The sequence below is a fragment of the Idiotropiscis lumnitzeri genome, chromosome 6 (assembly GCF_059441095.1).
Source record: "Idiotropiscis lumnitzeri isolate Australia: NSW breed Sydney's pygmy pipehorse chromosome 6, RoL_Ilum_1.0, whole genome shotgun sequence".
NCBI classification, from domain to species: Eukaryota; Metazoa; Chordata; class Actinopteri; order Syngnathiformes; family Syngnathidae; genus Idiotropiscis; species Idiotropiscis lumnitzeri.
This window is the reverse complement of record NC_142396.1, coordinates 12,369,286-12,391,419: the sequence shown is the minus strand read 5'-3', so window position 1 is coordinate 12,391,419 and position 22,134 is coordinate 12,369,286. Positions and strand designations below refer to the sequence as shown.

Sequence of the window (22,134 nt, the reverse complement as noted above, 5' to 3'; positions counted from 1 at the left end):
CGGATACAAAGTGGCTTTTAATTCAGCTTGATGAACATTTATTTGTGCGGCTCAGCTTTACTGTAGTTAAATTTATGGACAGGCTTTAGGCATATTTAACTAAGTACAATTACTGTCCCGAACTGACTGACTCCCAGTATAAGTTAATTTAAAAAAAAAAAAGAAAAGACTCTTACTCTCTATATGTAGTTCTGGACTAAATCCAGTTTCTATAATGCTGAGGTTATATGGGGAGAATAATTACTTGTTTCAAAAGCGGCTATGGGAGTTGGGTCATGGTTATTTTTGATACTTTGTCATCACACCATCTTGCGTAGCTGCTTTAATTATATATGAGGTGGGTGTCTGTGGAATTCACTAATTATTTTTCAAACACATAAGAAGCACTTGAGAAGAGAGAGACAAGGCCTCGTAGTTATTGTATAGAACAAGACTCCGGATGCACTGTTTAAGAAAAAAACAACATTCCAGACCACTGTGCCCAATTCTAAGAATGCTGAACTCTCTGCAAAACATAATATTTAATCGGTTCTCAACATGGCAGTATGTTAAACTAACTGAACACGTTGCGGACATGAGGTTAGGCCATTTCCTCTGCACATCCGTGTTTATCATGATAAAGATGTGATTCAGTGTTCTCTTGAATTCTCTTCTGGTGACTATAAATCATCGTAATCGACACACCCCATATGCTGATAGTCAATTTTCTGTCTGAATAGATTTCAAACTCACATGGTTAAGAAACACATTAAAGAAAACTCATGAAGGCAATTCCAATGAGTGTTATGGATTAATATTGCTGGAGACGCAGAGCATGAGATAAATCAACAAGAATATGGTGTTTAAGTATGTTAAAAACATGTTTATTAACAATGACATACACATGAAAGTATTACATAATCTAACATATGTCACCATGTAGAAACATTAACAGTCATCTGGGGGTATAAAAAACAAACTTTTTTTTATAACTTACTATTTGTATTCAAGAACAGTGCCATCTGCTGTCATGAAAATGGAGAGGAAGGACCGAACACACTTAAGCAGAGTGATACTCACTCGAGATCACTGCAATGCAGCATTAACAAGCTGCATACTGCTCATCTTTGCACCAGTGCAAAATGGTCTTTTGGGAATCCGAAGAGTTGGCATCACTAGTTTCTGCAAGCAACCTTCTCCAGGATGTGAATGAAACAAAACATGACCCCATGAGATATGACTGACCTGATAAATCCAACTGGCAGCCTGTGCGGTCATTGCAAGGTGAGAAGAGTCACAATACACCACTTAAACATGTTTTATAGTGCACGTAACAACCGTGACACCTTACTTTAAGAACAAGACCACTGAACTCTCCTAATGCCACAATTAGCCAAGTCGTAAAACTGCGATTGAGAGAACATATATGCAAACTTAACTCGTTATGTTGGTGCATGAAACATGTTGCATGGTCATCAGAAGACCTTTTTGACCAGTATGACACACTTCAATGGCAAATGCGTGGAACATTGAAGTTGACCGCGGCACGATGAAACCTAAAGACGAACCTCGTATGAGACACGACAGCCTTGCAAATGTATTGGACAGTTTCACCAAGTTTATAAAGAAATGTTCAACAATGTTAAAACAACAATTTGGCAATGCAGAAGGTTAAAGATTTTCTTACAACCTCAGTTAAGAGCAGGCGTGGACAAACTACGGCCCGGGGGCCACATGCGGCCGGTTAAACCTTTGAATCCGGCCCCCCGAATTTGGAAAAAATTAATGAATAAACCTTGTTAATGTTTTATTTTCTAAATACTCTGGTGTGTCAAAGACAGATATTTTGTCGTGACGGCGTGCGTGACGGTTAGGCCGAAGCGGAGCGACCCCCCCCAATTTTGTTATATTTTTTTTGTCTCATTCAATGATCAAATTGTCCAGTATAATGCTTAATAATATTAAAATACTAACTAAAACATTACTTGAACATTTAATTAAGGTCTGATGACAGCCAAGGTTTTAACTATGGAATTACTTATTGTAATTTGCATTTTATGTTACAGAAAAAATCCAAACCACACAAGCCTTGACGGTCTCCCTTTGGATGTTCCACTGTATTTGTATTCATGTCATCATCCGTTTACATTGCCTGCGAGCGAGATGAAACTATCACACTTCACATGTCATTAGATGATCCAGGCTCAGATAGCAGCTCTGAGGACATGACACACGCTCCTGGTTTGTAGCTGATGTCATAAAAGTCTTTCAGTGGCGCTGCACCCTGGAGGTTTGAAATGATAATTGCAGCAGCTGCTTTGTGAGCTGCAGGACCCAGTCGTCTTTCAAGAAGATATGCAACTTTAAAGAGAACACAAATAAACAGGCTTATTAAACTGCGTAAGGATCCTCACTTCTCTGTAAGCGCTTTAAGGTAGAGCGATTAGCGCTTTCTCAAGTTCATTCTTTTTTCCCTGCAAATTTAAGACTAAAACTTTAAAAAGACATGCTGCACTTTTTGAGTGTGGTGCATCTGTACCCATCAGGGCTTTGACGTGAGCGTTAAGGTGGAGGAGACACGGAAGATCTGAGGCAGCATGTTGCTTAACTGGTAGAACATTTCCTCTGAAATACTCTGTCAACATAAAGAAACACACATACACAGCCAATGAGAAACGAGGGACGGGTTTTCAGCAGTAGCGCTAATAAGATGAAATATTGGCCAGACCACAAAATTGTACCCTGTGTGAGGTGAGGTGATAAGAAACATGCATTGAACATCAAGGTATTTGCCCTGTTTGGGGGAGTCAAGACTATGCTGAATGATCTTTGTTAGTTATGTCTAGAACACAACTAGAAGGCACCCGTCAAAGGAGAATGTTAAGTATTGATCGGTACACATAACACACAACTCCAGAGCATATATTTAGTCTCTTTGAAGGCACAATGTTGTTTCAGGGGAGCTATTTCCAATCCTGTCTGAGCATGGAGTTGACAGGAAGCTGATTCAGTCGGAGCTTTTGATGCCGCTGGTTTTATAGTCTTACGGTGTCAACACGGCTCCATGCTATAGGCTCAGCTGTCTCTCAAACCGCGCAGCCCATAGGTATAAACATTCTGCAAAGCCTAAAATAAAATGTCATGTGTCACAAGTCCAAAATGAGTTTTTGAGAATGTGGAGACAAATGATGGAGAAGCATCTGAACCTTGTGGCGACATACTTCAGTTGTTAAGACATGACAATGGGATGCGGATTTCAAGGTAGATTTACGTCAGTAATGACAGCTGCATGTAAATCCCGATGCTTTTCGCGCATGTATGCGGATGAGTGCCTGAGCTTACATTTATCGCACAGGTCAAGACAAAATAAGGCTCTCTATGATTTATGGTGAGCTTTTTAACACTCAATAAGTTATGTGCTGCAAAGCCAGGTGTTCCTGTTGTGGCCTTGTGTACACCTTCAGTATACATTTTGGTTGAATTGACGGCGCGCTTTGTAAATAAAAGTGAGCTTGTATGCTAACTTGCGTCAACTTGACATTTAAAGTCGTCCGCCACTCAACTTTGATTAAGGGACAATTTAATTCATTGTTTTCACACAGCATGAGAGGTTGTCAATGGCCATGTTGACTCTGATGATGGTACCTGATGCTTTCACATTGGGTGTTGAGAACAATGCCGCACGACTGCGAGATAAGACAATGAATGTACACGCATCTCACCCTTGGCACGAGAAACTGCACCGTGCGTGATATGCCTCCATCCCATGAGGCCATCTCCATCATGAAACCTGCCAAAAAAAGGACTATGTGAAGGAGCAGCCACGGACAAAAAGAAACGACTTACATTACACGCAGTCATCCGTGACGCTGACAATGTGTCAAGCCGCGTTAATAACACATTGACAGATCGTGAGGACTTTATAAGATATGTAAGGTCTGAACTGTATTAAGACTTGTCTTAAATTTACATATCAAATAAGCCAGATTGGTTCAGTCAAGTCAGTTTGAGGTCTCACTACCAAGTGAATTAAATTTATCGAACAAAACAAAACACGCACAGCAGCCAAATTGGACCACTGCAAACATCTGAACATGTGTTTTGCACTGCGTCCTGCCTCAGTTCGGCTTTTCCACTCACAAAACGAAGTAATATGAGGAACTGTTTTATTGTACATTGTAATCATGCACAGTTGACCACTTGACACCATATGGTTGGCGTAAACCATTGCAGGTCACACTTGGTCTACTCCATCACCTGTCAGTGCTAGGTCAACAACATAAATTGAAGTAATTTTCAAGGACATGCTGCCAAAAACAGCAGCAATAACCAAAGATTGGCATTGCTGTTGTGGTATACTCATCTTTAATGCAAAGCCCTATTTTTTCCACTACCCTCAGTCTCCTGTTGAATGAAAATTGACTCCTTGCCATGGCCAAGAGCCACAAGGCAACAAGTAAATACAAATTACCCTTATTTCCCTTCCCTTCGTTAGCCTGTCTGGTTCTCAATGATGCTTGATGCTCAATGATGATTATTAAAGTGAAACAAAAAAACAAACAATGAATACAAACATGTAATGACTCAACTTTGTTGATGTGACAGATGCAATTACATTTTCAAAAATTGTACCTTTTACACACTTGAAGACCAGCTCTGCTCTCTTCAAACACCATGGTATGGTCATTTCCTGTAGGGAGTGAGCGAGAGGAACAATTGCTATAACAAAACAACACAGTATGAGTGAAACAAAAAAAAAAGTATGTTTCTGTTTGTGATAATTGCTCAAACTGAGTAAATGATTATAGGAACAAAGATGTATTCGTTGTGGTTGCAGCAGTTTGAGCCCAGACCATTACAAATAGAAATAACGTCCTTAAACACGTGTACATTTACTGAATTACAGAAAAGCTATTTATTGGGATATCATAGCTGACTTTGGGGAAGCGGTAGGACACAACCTGGACTGGTCGCTAGCCAATTGGAGGGCCTTTCACATTTACATTACCACCTATGAACATTTTAATTTTTGCAATGCAGGAAGAAACCAGAGTACCTGTCTGAAACCCACACAAGCATGGGGAGAACACAGAAACTACACAGGATGGTGTGTATGTGTTTTATGTATTCATGAAAAAAAGTGTCCTAAGTGAAGAAGGAGTCTGACGTTGAAACGTCAAGTATTGCTAAAAATACACACACTAACAAAAGTCAAACTAGCACTGTGACGTGTTCTGTATACAAAACAAAAGCAGCAGTGGATGGGTGCAAAGTATTCAGGTTGGCTATATTTATAATTCATCTTTGGCGGGGTACAAACAGAATGCCACCGTTGCAGCAACCATTGATGTTTTGTTTCCAAAGTTGCTTCCTAAACTTGTGTCGAAAACACTCTTCAAAATGTAGTGTCGTTTACCAATATTCAACACTCCTCTGTGATATTTCCACTCAAGTGCTCTCAAACTTAAAATTAAAAACAAAAAAAACGTGTGGCACCTTCCTGTCAAATGCTCATTGCAGTCTATAATTCAGACAAATACAGCGCTTTAATTAAAGTCAACAAAACAAGAAAAGGTGTGTACTGTATGCAGCTTTGCTGAACTGCACTAATTTGATGTGAAACCAGAAGCCATCAATTATAATCACCTGGTTTGCAGGACTTCAAATTGCTAAAAGGACCCAGTTATGCAAACAAAAATACTTGGGAAAAAATGACGTATAGAAAGTACGCAGGGCATGTTGAGGCATGACATCACAATCAAATGAACCTGTTCAAGGTCAGTTAATCACATACGGTTGTGTCTTCAGGTTTCAGTCCACACATCTCCATTTACCTCAGACATGTCATGCACCAGCAGTAGTGGGACGGTGATGGTGGTTACGTCATGTGTGCAGCAGACTTTGAGAATGTTCCTCAGACCCATGATGGCCGGGTCCCTGGCCGTAATGTTCCCTGAACGCACGTTGTCGTCCACACAAAGGTGGAAGACGACATGGACCTCGGACAGGTTGGAGTGCCGAGAGACATAAAACTCACCTTGGCAAAGAGAAGGCAGTATGTGAGACATATTAAGTCATGACGTTTGATCGTAAATTTATACTGGTGAATAAAATTAACAGCCTTTACCTGGTAAGATATTTGTAGAATTTCTTTCAACATTTTTACTCTTATCATCACTTCCATTCCTGGGAAACTCTGCGAGGGAATTAATTTAGACAATCGGGGTGTGGAAAAAAAGACAGACTGTTATTAAAATTTTAAATAGTCTTTATGGATTATTGACACAATTTGAAAGAGCTGGAAATGTATCGCTAATGTAAAAAATTAGCTTGTTAAGTAGCTCCTATCGGCTAAATGTAACCATCCATGTTACATTAGAAGGATGTAATGTAGTGTAAGATGTCAAAATGGAGCAGGTGCAGCTCAATAAATGACAATATCTTAAAAGTCAGTAATATTGGTAATTCAATTCATAAAGCGAAACTCATATTGTACACGTTCATCAAATACAGGAAAATGCTTTTCGGAAGGCCAATTCCGACCTTTAAATCGCTTTCATTTTTTATTATGTAATATTGCAATTGCTTGGGATGGTGACTTTGGGGTTTCTTAGCTGAAAGCTCAATATAATTTTTTTTTAAAATATAGTAAATCCTCAAATATTTCAACTTCAGAAGTTAATCTGAGAACTACTGAAATGAATTCAATTTTCCTTTAATTTTAGCTTGTTTGGATGTACCTGTGCTTAATGTAGGCATTACTTTAACAAGGCCAGATCAAGTTAATGGTCTTGAATAGTTAAATATAGCTTTATCAATTTTCACAAGCAAATTCTATGCACAAATCACTGAACAAGCATGCTAATTAATCCGGAGGAATACAGGTGTGTGTGTTGACTCAAGAAAGAGCAATCAAAGGTCTCACCAGGTTGATCTTTTTGCTTGCTCATCCGCTGGGCTCTGGCATAGAGCACCACCTGCTGCACCTCTTCCAGCTGCTCCTCCATGCAGAGAAAGTGGAAGTCTGTGCACTCCTTGGCCACCGTTGCAAAATCTAGGTTGATGAATAGTTGTTACATGATGCCTGAATTATACTATTCTTGCTCTTAGAAATTTATGAAATGTATAGCAGGATTAGCTCTGAAATGGTTTCCATAAAGACATGCCAAAAAGACCCAAGAGTCTTAAGGAGGAGCCTTTTAATGTGAGATTGAAAGGCATATGAAAAGAACCAATATTTGTGGCTACATATAGAGCAGCAGTTCGAGAGCTATTGAGATTAAAGATTACTGAAAGGGGAAGTCAACCCCAAAAAATTATTAACAAGAATATGTTTTTATTAACGTTTTTAATATTGCTTTTGCATTTCTGTACATCTAAGAGGGCAGCCATTTCACCACTTGCTGTCAGCTGAAAATTACATCACAGTCGCTCAGAGCTCAGGTAACGACCAATCAAGTGTCAGCTTCAGAAAACAGGTGGGCCGTCATTGGGGCCGTCATTACCGAAGCAACTGTGATGTCAACTTTAGTTGACAGAAAGTGACGAAATGGGCGACCCGGAGAATTATTCCACAGGCGCAATGCCATGTTTATGCACATAGAACATATTATGCCAAATAATGTTTTGGGGTTGACTTCCCCTTTAACTGGAGAGGGTCGAATAAATAATACACCAACATAAACAAAAGCTAAAATATACATCATATAAAAGCTTTAACTCCAAGATCGAACCTCTCTTGATGCCACTGTAGGAGTTGACCCTGTTGTCAACCAACAGTACCAGACCACACAGGGATGAGGAATAGAGCGAAAGCGCCGTTTGGAGACGCCGCAACTTTGCACCGCTGCTGCCATGATGTCGGTGCTTACAAAAGTCCAACACATCTGCCCGGACCAGTCGCAGGTTATGCATTGTCTTCAATTGTGCTCCTAATGAAAACACGTACAGAAAATAGAGTCGAGTTGAACAACTGTGTTTTATAAATATCAGCAAACAAACAAGAACATTTTTTCCACAAATAACATTACTTAATAACCATCATTTTAAAAACAATTACATTGAAAACAACTATGTCTAGCTGAATTATATTGAGCAATTTAGGTATTGAGCATCATACGTTTATTCTTGGAACCGATTCATGTGTAAGTATTCAACATGCGCACCGCCTGTTACAGGGCACACATCAGGTCAGTAGTTAAGTGCTTGCCAAACATGCTGCAGCATGTCTCTGGTAACATTATCCAGTGTGGAAGTGATTGTCTGCCTGAGGTCATCAATGCTAGTATGAGGAGAGGGCACATAGACCGATTGAAATAAAATATTAAATAGAACATATTGATCTTTTTCTAGACATTCGTTGAATTGAAAAAAAAAAAGGATATTTCAGCAAGATTTGCCAAAATGACCTGTGAAACAATGTAAAAAAAAATTAGACACACTGTATTCTCTGGTGTCAGCTCATGTTTAACTTGCTATCTGTCTCACACTATCTTTTTCTTTGAGCATCCTGCTATACAGGTGCCATGTCTGGTTTTCAGCTTTTGACATGCGGCTTCTGGTTAAGACGTCAACTATGACATAAGAGTGGTGCAGGTCATGGTGAAATGTAACAACCATCAAGTGGCAGCACCAGATAATGGTAGTCTGCTTTCTGACAATTGTTCAGGTGCCCCTCAAGTAAGAGTTGCAACACGAATTGCACGCCCCTTTTACTCTGACTTTTCTCCTTCCAAGCTTACATGTGTGAAATCTGGTTCTCAGTGTGCAACATAACATTGTGCCCTTCAGGGATGAATATAATGAGTATAAGACATTAAAATGCTAATTTAATTAAACAATTAAAATACTGTTGATGTTTTGTAAAAGTCAAATGCTTACCTAGATGAATAGTGAAGCTTTCTTCCATTTGAGGCTGCTCCTCAAACATCCGGTCTCCAGAATCTGAAGGTTCTGAAAGTTGGCTAGACTGCACTTTAATCTCCTCACTGGACAATGACAATTCCAATTAACTATAATAATATTCATACATAATGGGGAGTAATTTATGTTATATCCATATATACAGTGCTATTTGGTATATAAAAAAATGCTAATTACGTCAGGCCTGGAATTTTATCACGACGGTTTAGAAATATGAACACAATGTGCAGGTGCAAATATACGTAGTGGATTATGCTGAAGAAATTCTTGCTATTGCACACAAATACATACTTAATTTGGCTGCTGTTGGTGGATTTTTGCAGGTCCTGGTGTAGTTTAATAACCCACTCTTGATATTCTTGCTTTTGAATACATGTCACTTGCTTTAGTTCCGTGACCCACTTGTTCTCCAGCACCTGCTCAAAGCAAACAACTGAGGAAATTAAAAGGCTACGACTCATATTACATGATTACTATGATTAAAAAGCTCCTGTATAATATTTTCTTACCTGCTGTGCGTCAAAGTGCTGGGAAGCTACTGCATTTACATCATGGTCACTCAGTGTATTCCCTAACTCATGCATCACTTTATCCATTTCTGCAGCTTGTCTGACACACAGGGGGAAATGAAAACATTGAACTCAATGATGACAATGCATATTCATTCAACTCAATACCAGCCCGGGGACTTCGCTATTGATTGTACGGAGAGGAAAAGGACTCTGCCTATGTGGCAGACTAAAACACAAAACGTTTCCTTTTCACCTCACCTCATCCAGAAAAACTTTACATTTTAATGGAAAGTTCTATAGTGGCCTTTGTTAGCATGACTGCTTCACAGGTCTGAGGTTTTGGGTTAAAAATCTCTTCTCCGGCCTCCCTGTCATGAGTTTTCGTCTCCCACCCAGCTTGCATAGGTTTTTCCGGCTACATCCGCTTTCTCCCACATCCCCAAAGCATGCATGTTAGGTTAACTGAACACTCTAAATTGACCTTGATAATGAATGTGAGTGGGAATGGTTGTTTGTCTGTGTAGCCTTCCAATGACTGTTGACCAGTCCAAAGGCGTACTACGCCTCTCGACAAAGTCAGCCAAGGTGAGCTCCAGCTCACCCATGACACAAATCAGGACAAGCACTATTAAAAAAATAACAATAATGATACAAAATAATGGTTGGGCAGATGTCTGATTTTCCAAATTCTCAATTTGATTTTAATCCATACTAAACAAATAATACTTTTTGTGCGTTGTATTTCACTTTGTTCAAGTAATTGCTTTGCACATTGGTCTATTGTTGCAATTATGTTGAGATCATCACAAATCAGTTCCTTTTGAATGTACTTTGCGTGTGCCAATCTTCTGCATCCACATGCCATATATACGCCATAGAAGGGAATAAGGGAAGCTGCTTTGATTGGCTGGGAGTTGGTTTATAAATGTGCCATAGAGCATAATGGGGGAACTGGGGAAAAAAGACTAACCTCTCTTGTATCTTTTTAAGCTCCATGTCTCTCTCACTGATGAGTTCTGAGATTCGAACAAAGTAATTGTGCTCCAGATTGAGAAGCGTATCTGAAGCCGGAGAATGGATCAACTCGTGGTAAACATCTGCAAAATCTTCATCCCAGCTGGACTCCTCAGGTCGAGCATACTCTAGTGTGGTCTAAAATGGTTACAGACAATAGGAAATAAGAGTCTTATAATTCAGCTTTAATGCTCATCTATAAAATAAAAATGTCATTGAACTTGATGAGGGTGAGTTGCTTCTGCAATACCAACTTTGTCATGACAAACAAAAAGTAAAGCATGTCATGCGTCTGGTTTTTACATAATGATCCACGAAGAAAAGTCAAGCAACGGATATACCACATCCATGAATAGAAAAGAATCAGAACTCCTCTATTTATACTTGCTCAGGAATCACGATGGACACTGGAAGGCCTCCATGGTTATTTTAGAATGACTGCAGTAAAAGCTAGTCTTAAATGTTTAAGTGCAGGAGGCAAGAAGACTGAAAGTTCAAGTGGAGGCAGGCTGACAAGGTGGCAAACCTATTTATACTCCTGAACATTTTCTAAAACTAATATATGGAATAAAACAATGTGTCAGTTCTAAATACTGAACTGTCACTAGTAACAAACACACTAAAATGTAATCAATTAAGGAGACTCAAAATGCGACAAAGAGGCTTATGTAATGACTTCTTCCTCATGAATAATCAAGTTTGCCAAAGCGCTTTACAACACTGCATCTGCTCCCGTTCTTTAAATGATCCGTGACTAGACATAACATTGCTGTGAGACTGCGTGATCATGAAGGGCGGAAATAGGACAAAGCAGTGTCACGAAAGCCTTACTAAAGATTGCCTTGAATGTCAATTGCTTTGTCATTGTTATTTTTGCGTGCAAATAAAATGTCAGCATGCAAAAAAAAAAAACTCAATGAAAAAAATCAATGACCCCTATTAATATAGGCAATTAATAACTTAATGACACCCTGGTGTTGCAGGCATAATGTATACTTACTGATCTGTGTCCTCACCTCTACATAGGCTCTGGTCCACGCATTAGCGATCTTATTTACATCCACATGTCCCATTGTGAGTCTTTGCAGGGCCAGTTCTGCCTCTCTGTCGTAATCCAAAATGGTCTCTTTCTCAATGAAGTCAGACAGTGACACTTTTAATTCTACCAAACAAGGATTTTGAAAAAAAAAAAAAAAAAGACAATCATTTGTCAAAGGGGGTAAAAGAGTAGCATTTGTTCAGTGCAATTATCCATCCAATTATCCATCTTCAATAAAACCTCATCTATTGTGTTCAGAGTAATTAAAGTCAAACGATAACCCCGACTGACCGCCTGTCAATCGCAGGGCACATAATCTGGTAGACAACCACACGTTTGTTCATAACTTTCAATGAGTGGCGACCTGAACCCACTCTTCTGGCTCTGCAGTAAGGCAACAGTAGCACTACTTCATAGGTAACTTGAACAAGTGGTTATTAAAACCAAATTTGGACTCTACCACTGTGGTACAACCAATGTGTATATAGAGAAGCAATCTCACCGTTTTCTACGTAGCAGGGTATTTTGTGGAGCAGCATTAGACGCCCATGGAGGTCGCTGACGTTCTCCTGAACAGGGAACTGTAAAGGTACTTTGAGAACGCAGTTTTGTTTTCCTGCCTTAAACTCGAACACAAACTCCTTCTCAGTCGTGATACTTGCTTTGCCTTTGATTTTCTTCATGATCTTCACTAAAACAACAAACAAACATGTACAGATGCATTACAATGTAATGAAAGTGGTATCAAGTCGTATCTAGTGGCGCGAATGATGGATTGTTGTTTTTAGCTGCAATTATACTCAATATGACGTTATAAATTGTGGGCTCGTGTACCTTCATTTATTTCACACACACAATATTACCTTGGTGAAAGAAAGGCAAATCCTCGTTAAAGACGTGCTAAATAACATCACAAAAGAAATCCTCTCTATGCTAAATGTTAACTGACTTCTCTATCAAACCTTCAAGCCTGAGCATTGCAACACAATTATCAGATATTATCATTATTACAAATAAAAAATAAACAAGATTACTAATACACGTTCTAATTATATTACGAGTGTGCATTTGTTCTGCATGGACTTCTATTTGAGTGATGCTACCTGTCAAGAAGCGCCACGTTAGGCTCTAATTCAGCACTATTTTTATACAGTAAAACGAATGACGAAAGAAAAGCTACACGCTTTTACATTAACAACTCGCTTACGCATTTCTGTGTTTTTGTGAACACGTGAAAACAACAAGATTGTATATTTACCCGTGTACGTTTTGCTTCCTGGTGAGTCAGTCAGCTGACAGCTTCGAGCCAAGCGTGTGGCAGGAAACGCACTTTCGTCATTTTGTTAAGCTTGTGTTTTACATTTCTACTGAATATTTCAACGATCTGTAAAGTAAGGTGGGTTAATTTTATCACTGGGCTTTTTTAAAGTGCATTATATTCTCGCAAACGGTGGAATTAAAGTACTGTACATGCTTAAAATAATAGACTGAAGGGAATTTTCACGGGCAATGTTGCTCCCTGGTGGCCATAAATAAGACAAATACAAAATGACATCAATTTATTATGGCGTCTCCGATCAATTATAAAAAATTCTATTCAATTTAATTGTTTAAGATCACATTCTAATGGTAAATCCGTTCACCCTCCTATCCTAAAAAATGAAAAACAAACGATACCGTATTTGTGACTATATGAACTGTGCAAGGGAACTTTCGATCATACAACCGCACTTATTTGGTCTTAAAATTGTCAATTGCCAGTTGTCATCAAGTAATTGACACTACACATATATCTTTTTCATATGTGCCATTGGCGTATTGTGACAGGCAGAACAATTACATGCTTTGCTGGCATAAGACACCCCCCCCCCCAAAAAAAAGCGTCCACCTGTTGCATCCATAACACCGAATAAGAAAGATTACTGCATCAGTTTTGTGCTCGATTAAACAGGCACACATTTCACGTGGAGTATTTCAAATTGTGTGTAAAAGGAGGCAAGATCATCCTTTTTTCTGTATGCATATGTTTTGTGACATTTTCGACGATAGTTCGAATATAAAAATTGGTGCCTTGGCGCAATAAAGGTTGAGAAACACTAGGTGACGACTATATTTTTCTTACAAACTGAAAGAATAATAAAAGAAATAACAAAGAAATATTACATATACATAGACCACGTTTAAAGATTGAACGCATCCGGCAATTTTCATGACTGCGCCTGCGCAGAAGTGTTTTCTTCAAGTTTGGGCCTAAAAGGGTCTATCTACAAATAGCACTATACGGGTCCCTTTTAAATTGATCTTTTACCGACAATAAATAAGCACTTTAAAATATAATTATGCTACTGTTAGTTTTAACAATATACTTTCATTTCTAATTTGCATATATTGCCACTGTTACGCCTTTGAACGCGTTTGACATAACTAGACATTGATACACGCCCCCTCCACTGGTTGAACAGTCCCGTCATTCCTCGCGTGGCCAACGGCTCTCCCAACCGAAAGCTCGTTGAATGAATCGTCGTCCTCGATTTACACCGGTAGATTTCGTGAAATCTTTAGAAGAAAGCCCGGCCCGGAGAGAACGGTGAACCGCTCTTATGCCACGGGCACCACCGTCTTTCTGTTTGGTTGACTAGGGCAGCGGAGCGTGCGTTCCTGGGCTCGCTTCCGAGGTTTTGGTCGGGGAGGGACTTCAGCGCTGGTCCCGAGAGATGATGGAGCTAGAGTCGGCCAGTAACCGGGGCGAACTGGGAAGTGTGGGGGACCCGCTGCAGCCGCAGACACCAAGCAGGCATGAAAAGAGTCTGGGACTCCTCACCGCTAAGTTTGTAACTTTGCTGCAGGAGGCCAAGGACGGAGTTCTGGATCTGAAAGCTGTGAGCATGCCAAGCAGTCTTTGTTGTTAGCTAGCACATGTCATCTGGAGCTGCCTGCTGTCGTTCGTTTTCAAGCACTTTTTGCTAGCCTGCATGTTAGCATAGCCTAGCTTTTTGACAGTCTTCATTTGAATGCATGATAGCTGCATCGTAGTGTAAACATCCGGGTTACTTTGCACCTTAAAAGCCAATGAGTTCACTTTTCGCGAAAGCGGCCCAGTTAAAAGTTTTGGAGCACTACCTGATCAACTTTTCCAGGCTGCCCCCTGCAGATTTCCAAGTGCACTAAGTGGGTCAGCCTTTGTCGCGTTTTCTGAGCTAGTGCATCTTTACACAAGGACAATGTAGCATAATTGATTCATGTAACGACATTCTTATTCAATTCAAGTACCTTTTTCCTCTGAAATACATTGACTTTTACCGTAACCTCCTAGCCGTCGGGCTTAAATTTAACTAAAGTACATTGCTCTCGCAAAGTGTTAAAATGCTAACCTTCCTGTCTGTAAACTATTGTCTCTGTTAAGTTATTTCTGTACTTAATCAGTTCCATCAAGATATTATCCACTCTCCATAGTTCTTAAATCAAACCACACGGGATGTTATCCTGCAAGTGCTGGTAGAGCAGTAACACTGTGTCTCAAAAGGAAGTTGAACAACACCTGTGCTTCATGTTGTTTGAACCGTATGCCAGCGCTTGGGTATGAATTATTTAAATGTTGCATTATTTTTAAATTATTTTTTTATGTGGTGTTCTGTATGCCAGGCAGCGGACACATTGGCTGTGCGTCAGAAGCGGCGGATTTATGACATCACTAATGTGTTGGAGGGAATTGGACTGATAGAGAAAAAGTCCAAGAACAGTATCCAATGGAAGTAAGTGTACTCATTCATTAGTTGTCCCATCCAAGGTTTGCTGTTTTAAATGATAATTGATGCCTACTCAGATAACATCATTCTGTGCATTCTTAACTAATCTGAGTTGCAAAGGAAAAGGAATTACAGCATACATGAACTTGTCCCACTCAGTTTCAAATCACATGGTTTTGGTGGAGGGTGGTGGTGTCGTCTTTTGCAAATGATACTGAATATTGCATTTCAGTCCAGGCTGTAAATTTAGTGTTACTTCTATGAAGCCACTAGTTGCTAATTTAACCATATCCTGCCCATCCCCAAAAGCACATGCCCGTCCCAATTTGATTGTCTTTTCACTATTGGAGGCAGCAGTTCATCAACAAACTATTGAATTGCAATCTACGTTTATGCAAACCAATCAAATTATCATGTAAAATTTGGCAAAATGAATAGTTCACTCAGATACATTTTTAGAATTGAGCCAATCCAAATATTTGATACTTAATTTCACACTTGATGGATAGACATGCTCTCCAGAGACCAAACTGGGTTTATTTAAACAAATAGGTAAATAAGTAGTGGAAAATTAAATTTATTTAATTTTACAGCAGCAACATACACACCTCCATTTATATGGGAATAAAAAAAAAAACAATGACCAAAGTAAAAATCAGCATTGATGAGGAATTCGAATACACTTCCTGTAAATCGAATCAATGCAGATGGAATGGGCAAAAAAAAGGTAAGATAGGTATTTATAAAAGTAAAAAGAAATGTCTTTATGATTGAGTGGCATCGAGTGACACCTGTGCTTGTCTGTTTTTGATCTTTTATTTGTGTTTGTGTTTCAGGGGTGTCGGTCCAGGTTGTAATACGAGGGAGATAGCGGACAAACTGATTGACCTGAAGGCAGAACTTGATGATCTGGCCGTCAGGGAACATGAGCTGGACCAGCAAAGAGTCTGGGTGCAGCAAAGCATCAAGAATGTCACAGACGACTCCAACAACAGCCCATATCCTTTTTAGTTTTTATTTATCTGTAAAAATATTGTTGCAACTTGCACTCGCAAGAAGTACGTTTCAGCTCGCCATGGCTTGGCTTGGAGCAGTAAACACAGATCTGACTTATGTTTCTAATAAGTAGGAGGGGTCGTGAAAGCTGTGTCATTCATGCATATAGTGTGACATCAGACACATACACAGCGAAACAAGCTCCAAATTTAACCCAAAAAGTAAAATGAGACACTGTATACAAAGGACAATAATGGAGAGCAGTTTAGCATTTTGTTTTCATCTTGGTTTGAATGGTTATGACAAGAAACACAAGCTTTGCTTGTGGGTGTATTGTCTATCTAGTATGTTTTCCCTCTTTGTACACTTGGACACAGTTTTTAAATTCTGGTGCGGATTAAAAAAATAAATATATATATATATATATATATATATATATATATATTAGAAAAAAAATTCTATACATACCTGAGACGCATCGAGTTGTTTTGGGGAATTGTATCAAGACATCTCGACCCCTTAAGTGGTCTTTCCTTTCTGTTCCTGTTTTTGCAAGAGGGCATACTGGAGTTTACCTCCTCCCTCAACATAGTGCAATGGAAGAAAGCTCAAAAGTGGCACAATACAGCCAGTAGAGTAATTACATTTTTATTTTCTCTGAAAAAAATCAAATTGACCCTTAACACACATATACTATGGCATATGTAAAACATGAGGACCTCTGTGGAGCTTTCAAAGGTAAATCGTATCTTCAACTCAGTCTCATGTGTCCTTTTCTGTCCCTCAGCCTTATGATTTCAAATGTTCCATCACTTATGAAGTGTCCTTCCACAGGTGATACCCTTCTAGCAATCCGTGCACCCATTGGCACTCAGCTAGAGGTGCCCAGACCAGAATCCGTGAGTACTGTGCGTATCACATTTGCCTAAGTTCACCTTCTGCTCATGTGTATTTTTTTCTGACCGTGCATGTGTACATGCAGGTTTTGAATGGACAAAAGAAATATCAGATCCGTTTGAAAAGTTCTTCTGGCCCCATTGAGGTCTTACTGGTCAATAAGGACCCGTCCAGTGCCTCTCCAGTTGTTTTACCTGTCCCTCCTCCAGATGATGTCCTTCAGAGCCTCCCAGCACCGTCGCCCTCCCCCCAGGTCCAGATGTCAGCTTTTCTAGTAATCGCATATGCAAACAAGATGCCTCGACCTGACTTCCTTTTTCACACTTCTCAACTGCTCCGTCTAGGCTACAAAAGCAGTTCCAGAACCTGTGAAAACTGGTTCTTCCATAACATCAGCCATGAGCCAGCCAACCTCAGTTACAGGTGGGCAAGATATGTATATGCACATACACAAACATGGGCTTCTGCCTAGTGATTTCATTTTTTTAATTAATTAATTTATTTTTTGTGGGGTGCGTGGATAACATTCATACTTTTCATAGTAACTGTACTTGTGACGTGGACCAAAACGCTTGCTTCTATTTAATTTCGATCAATATTCCTCATTTATCCAACGTCATATTAATGCGATTTCACAATGTAAGCTACCATTTTATTAATACTGTATTATAAATATACAGCATAACCAACTGAAGGGTGCCCAAATGTCTTGAACTATGTGGTTATCTGCGGCCGGTACATTTTATTGAGAGTGGTACACAAAGACACTTTTATCGGTTATTTGCCACGTTATCTTACATGACTCGCTGTTTCAGAGGTGACAAGCACCACGCCACTCAATTCAACCGCAGATGCGCCCGCTGCCATTACTCAGCAACTTCAGTCGTCTGCCTCCTTGGATGGATCTGTGTCGTCTTCTGCGTCTGCAGTGTTTGAACCAATGAAGTCAGACCCATCTGAACGTGAGCATGCCTATCTAATCATGTTTTAGTCAGCAGAGTTTCACTGAAATATATCAAGTCAATGTAAACTATAACCTGACAGTTGAGTTTAAAACAAGAAACAAATCAGGTGGGATACATAAAATGCATCCTTAAATGTGCAATAAGCACGTTGCCGCATATCTGGACTTGCTTTAGCTGGACTTTAGTCATGTTGCAGGCACATAGGATCAATTTCAGTTAGCAGTCAGTTTTGTTCCAAAACATTCACATGAAGTAGAGGTTGAAAAGCAAATAGGGTTTTTTTGAATGACTGTGACCCCAAGCATATATTCAAATAAATGAAGAACAAAATGAAAGGTTTGATCGTCCAGGCCAGAGCACATACCTGAATGTTGGTTGATCGAAAGAGGGCTGAGCATGGATGTTCTCAAATCCAACACATCTGAAGCGTTTCTGAAGAGTTGGCAACTATTGCCAAGCCAAGATGAATTTAAGATTTTTGTTACACTTTGAGAAGAATTTACGTTGTTATTTAGTACCTCTTGGCCAGTTGTCAAATGTGTTAACCGAAAAGATAGTTTAATTAAAGGACGTATTTATCTTTAGAGAAACAAAATAAATGTACAATAGTGAGTTACCGCTACCCAAGAAGACAGAATGATGTAAATGAATATTAAAAAAAATGCTTTGAGTAATTTTAGGTGCTATCCCATTCAACCAGGTTGTGTATGTTTAATTTTTTAAACTGTACTTTTCAGTAGAATTATACAATTTATTAGGCACATTATCATTTGGGGGAAAAAAAGTGAAAATATGTACAGTGCCATGCTGTCATTTGTTGCCTTCTTTGTTGGCTGTATTGGAGACTCCGAGGGCGTTCACGTTTCATAAATGGAGGATAACAATGCCCTTCTTAGTTGTGTGCTGCAGTGACTAAAATGTTGCTATATTTCTGTTGATTTCTACAGTGCTGGACTTTCCCAAAGAGCTTTCGGAAATGTTTGATCCGACAAAAGGTAAAATAAATGACTGACTAATTGCTGCAATGTGAAGGGAGCCTTTAGAAAAAATACACTCACATAGAATGTCCATTCTTTGATTTGCAGAAATCATGAGCGGAGATTTGTTGGAGGACCTGATGTCCTCAGAAGGTGACACACATTAATTGAATTTATATGTCAAATGAGGATTATTTCAGATGAGTTAACTCCTTGCAACATTCTTGTTTTGTTACTGATGTTGGTTTGTCACTTTTGCAAGTGCAGAGGAGTCTGGACAGAGACGCAAAGTTTAATTTCTAACTTGTCATCTACCAATATAACTAATACTCACAACCAGGAACTCCTCGATTTGTGGCTTGTAACAGCACAAGCATCACGTCACTTCTTAATTTGCCATTGATTTATTTCACTGAGTCAGTGGTTTACTGGACCAGGTGTTGACCACATCTAATGATGTAGTCATTAATATTGAGCAGGTTTAACATTGACGACCACGACCTTTTTGTGAGCAGAGGAAAAATCACTCGTAAAATAACTCGCACCACAGGATAATAATAATAATAATCAAGATCTTGTTGTAGAGGCATCCGATAATATAGCTTTCACTGACTTTCATCAGAATGGTTGAGAAATATTTAAAATCTGCCTGATTAACAGTATGTAACCACACTAATTGTATCATTTGCTTCTGTGGCTTGGCCTGATACATTTCTCTTCCTGGTCTGCCTTTAGTGTTCTCGCCTCTCCTGCGTCTGTCGCCCCCACCTAGTGACGGTGACTACATATACAATCTGGATGAGACGGAAGGCCTGTGTGACCTCTTTGATGTGCCCATTTTAAACCTCTGACCCAAAGATAGCCATCACAGTGGGGAACCTCTTAGTTAATGCCGCCCGAACTCCCTTCATTGACTGTGAAGGTGAGCATGAAACAATACGAGCCAGATCAGTGTTGACAGACTCCTTTGAACAGGGAGCTCAGCCTGAGCTCTGTAGCGCCATTTCAGCCACAGGAGCAAGACAAGATCACAACTTTTTTTTTATTTTCAGCTTTTCCAAGAGTCAAAACGTAACTGAAAAAGTCTATTTTTGGATTGTTTATATGTATGTAAGCGTTACATCTATGTATGTACTTGCAAACGAATGTGTGTAGGCTTCATGCCTGTGTGCATATTATGTGAGATTTGTATAAGTCCAGTGTCTTCAGGAAGAAAAAAATTCCTATCAGGTCCAGAGTCATGACAACCTAACGGAGCGCAGCCTTTATCACCCACCAGCTGCTCACACATGTATATGCACTATCTTTGTGTACATAGAGAATATATATTTTGTCTTAGCAGCACACCAGTCTATTGTCTAACAAACTACATTTGTAGTACAAGCAGAGAAATAGTTGGCAAATACAGATATCAGACTCAAAGTCAACATCTTAAGTATTTTAATCATTTTACAAATAAAAAGCAGGAGTTGAGTCGTTTTTTTTTAATAAATATAACCACACTCAGAAATTGATCAAATTGTCTCAGTAAATCCTGTCAGCAGTTTCCTAATCTTTTAAAGCAATGTGCAGAGGACCAAAAAATAATACGGGGATAAGTGAAATGTGAACATTTAACACATTTTATTCTTTTAACTTTTGGCATTTGTTTTTCCATTTTTAGAGCTTAATATTGCAGTGTGTTTTGAATGATTTGGAATGTTTTGTTTTTTTGGATTAAACTATCCAGTTCAAGTTAATACACTAACTTGACATGCTTTATTTCCATAGTCCTTGAAAGTTTTATTGCTATTTATATGAACAATACCGTATTTGGTTAATACCACCGTAATCCTCTCTAAGAAAAATCGTGATTTGCCTTGCAGCTTTGTGTCTAGTAATTACCATGTATTTTGTTCACTTGGATGTAAAAAGCATGGACATATAAAAAAAAAAGGCGGTGATAAATTTTTTTAGCTCATCACTTATGCTCATCTTGTATTACATACATTATTTTTTTAACTTTCTGAAATGTTCCCTTTGCTGTTTTTTATCTTTATACACAAGCATGAAACATTGAAGACAATTGTTACTGTTTAACATAAATGTCATCATTCTCCATCTGTTCTGTAAAATCCCTTGTGTATTTTTATTTTCCAAACACTGTACATATGCTAAATAGAATAGCTTTTTTTTATCTGCTAGCTATATTAAAGGATTGTTGTGTGACGAATTTGGGGCTCTACAATTCGCAATATATGGAATTAATTGCTATTACTTGCTGGAACATCAAAGCATCGTTTCCTGTCGCACTTTACATCACTGTGTCCAGATTGGCTGCTAGTTGTTCAGTCCTCGAACACCAGCCATTGTTTTGTGAGTAATCCTTCTTTATAGACCAGGAGCACTTTGAAGTTTAGAGAAGAGCACGCCTGGATGAGTAAAGTTCGTGTGTTGGAAATGAAATTGCAGGTTCCCATGGCTTTTTATTTCGACTGGATGGACATCTGACAAGCTGTGCTGCATAGTTGTCAATTTCTGTCCAACTCATTTTTGACACGGGCCACATCGTAGTTATGGTTCCCCTCAGAGGGCCGTTATGACTGTGAACCCATATACATGTGGATAAAATTGTTGGTACCCATCAGTTCATGAAAAAAAAAAACACCACAGTGGACACAGAAATAACTTGAATCTGACAAAACTAATATGTAAAAATGTAATGAAAATTGCAGATTAAAAATCAGACATTGCTTTTGCATTGTGGTTCAACAGGATTAATTTAAAAAGGAAAACACATTAAACAGGCAGGACAAAAATGATGGCACACTTAATATTTTGTTGCACAACCCTTTGAGGTAATCAAAACAAATTATTTTTGTAACTTTGGGGGTAATTGTTCCAACAATTTTATCCTTGTGTGTAAATGTATTACTGCCTCATTATATATATGCAACACATTGACAGATAACTAATTTTTAAAATTGGAATCCAGGCGAAAAAATGTTTGTTGAACTTCTATTCAGTTTATTTCAGAAGTGTGATAGGTAACAAAAGAAGTCGAGGCACTTAATTGTCCTTTATGGGCAGCATGAAATGATGTGGTGG

At 38.9% G+C, this 22,134-nt stretch overlaps 2 protein-coding genes across 7 annotated transcripts; one reads left to right on the top strand and one right to left on the bottom strand.

Annotated features, from left to right (window-relative positions):
- Positions 1 to 873: 873 nt before the first annotated feature.
- On the bottom strand, positions 874 to 12,809 carry ferry3 (FERRY endosomal RAB5 effector complex subunit 3). Of its 3 annotated transcripts, none has more exons than XM_088298871.1 (15): positions 12,570 to 12,711; positions 11,969 to 12,157; positions 11,444 to 11,589; positions 10,384 to 10,565; positions 9,411 to 9,510; positions 9,193 to 9,317; positions 8,860 to 8,966; positions 7,713 to 7,910; positions 6,905 to 7,033; positions 6,107 to 6,175; positions 5,814 to 6,016; positions 4,612 to 4,669; positions 3,702 to 3,769; positions 2,519 to 2,614; positions 874 to 2,340 (listed from the first exon to the last, which is right to left on the bottom strand). In XM_088298871.1, exons 2-14 carry the CDS (start codon positions 12,147 to 12,149, stop codon positions 2,522 to 2,524), a joined length of 1,659 nt encoding a protein of 552 aa, XP_088154997.1. In that variant the 5' UTR covers positions 12,150 to 12,157; positions 12,570 to 12,711; the 3' UTR covers positions 874 to 2,340; positions 2,519 to 2,521. The 3 variants fall into 3 exon arrangements, with proteins under 3 accessions (XP_088154997.1, XP_088154998.1, XP_088154996.1); XM_088298872.1 differs by lacking the exon at positions 12,570 to 12,711 and adding an exon at positions 12,330 to 12,494; XM_088298870.1 differs by lacking the exon at positions 12,570 to 12,711 and adding an exon at positions 12,725 to 12,809 and having other exon boundaries at positions 875 to 2,340.
- On the top strand, positions 12,763 to 21,259 carry e2f4 (E2F transcription factor 4). 4 transcript variants are annotated; one of them, XM_088298876.1, is made up of 12 exons: positions 12,763 to 12,862; positions 14,106 to 14,345; positions 15,109 to 15,218; positions 16,049 to 16,210; positions 16,903 to 16,946; positions 17,043 to 17,116; positions 17,191 to 17,358; positions 17,450 to 17,528; positions 17,921 to 18,067; positions 19,018 to 19,065; positions 19,156 to 19,200; positions 19,783 to 21,259. In XM_088298876.1, exons 2-12 carry the CDS (start codon positions 14,181 to 14,183, stop codon positions 19,896 to 19,898), a joined length of 1,158 nt encoding a protein of 385 aa, XP_088155002.1. In that variant the 5' UTR covers positions 12,763 to 12,862; positions 14,106 to 14,180; the 3' UTR covers positions 19,899 to 21,259. The 4 variants fall into 4 exon arrangements, with proteins under 4 accessions (XP_088155002.1, XP_088155000.1, XP_088154999.1 ...); XM_088298874.1 differs by lacking the exon at positions 12,763 to 12,862 and adding an exon at positions 13,775 to 14,006 and having other exon boundaries at positions 17,043 to 17,107; XM_088298873.1 differs by lacking the exon at positions 12,763 to 12,862 and adding an exon at positions 13,777 to 14,006.
- Positions 21,260 to 22,134: the final 875 nt, after the last annotated feature.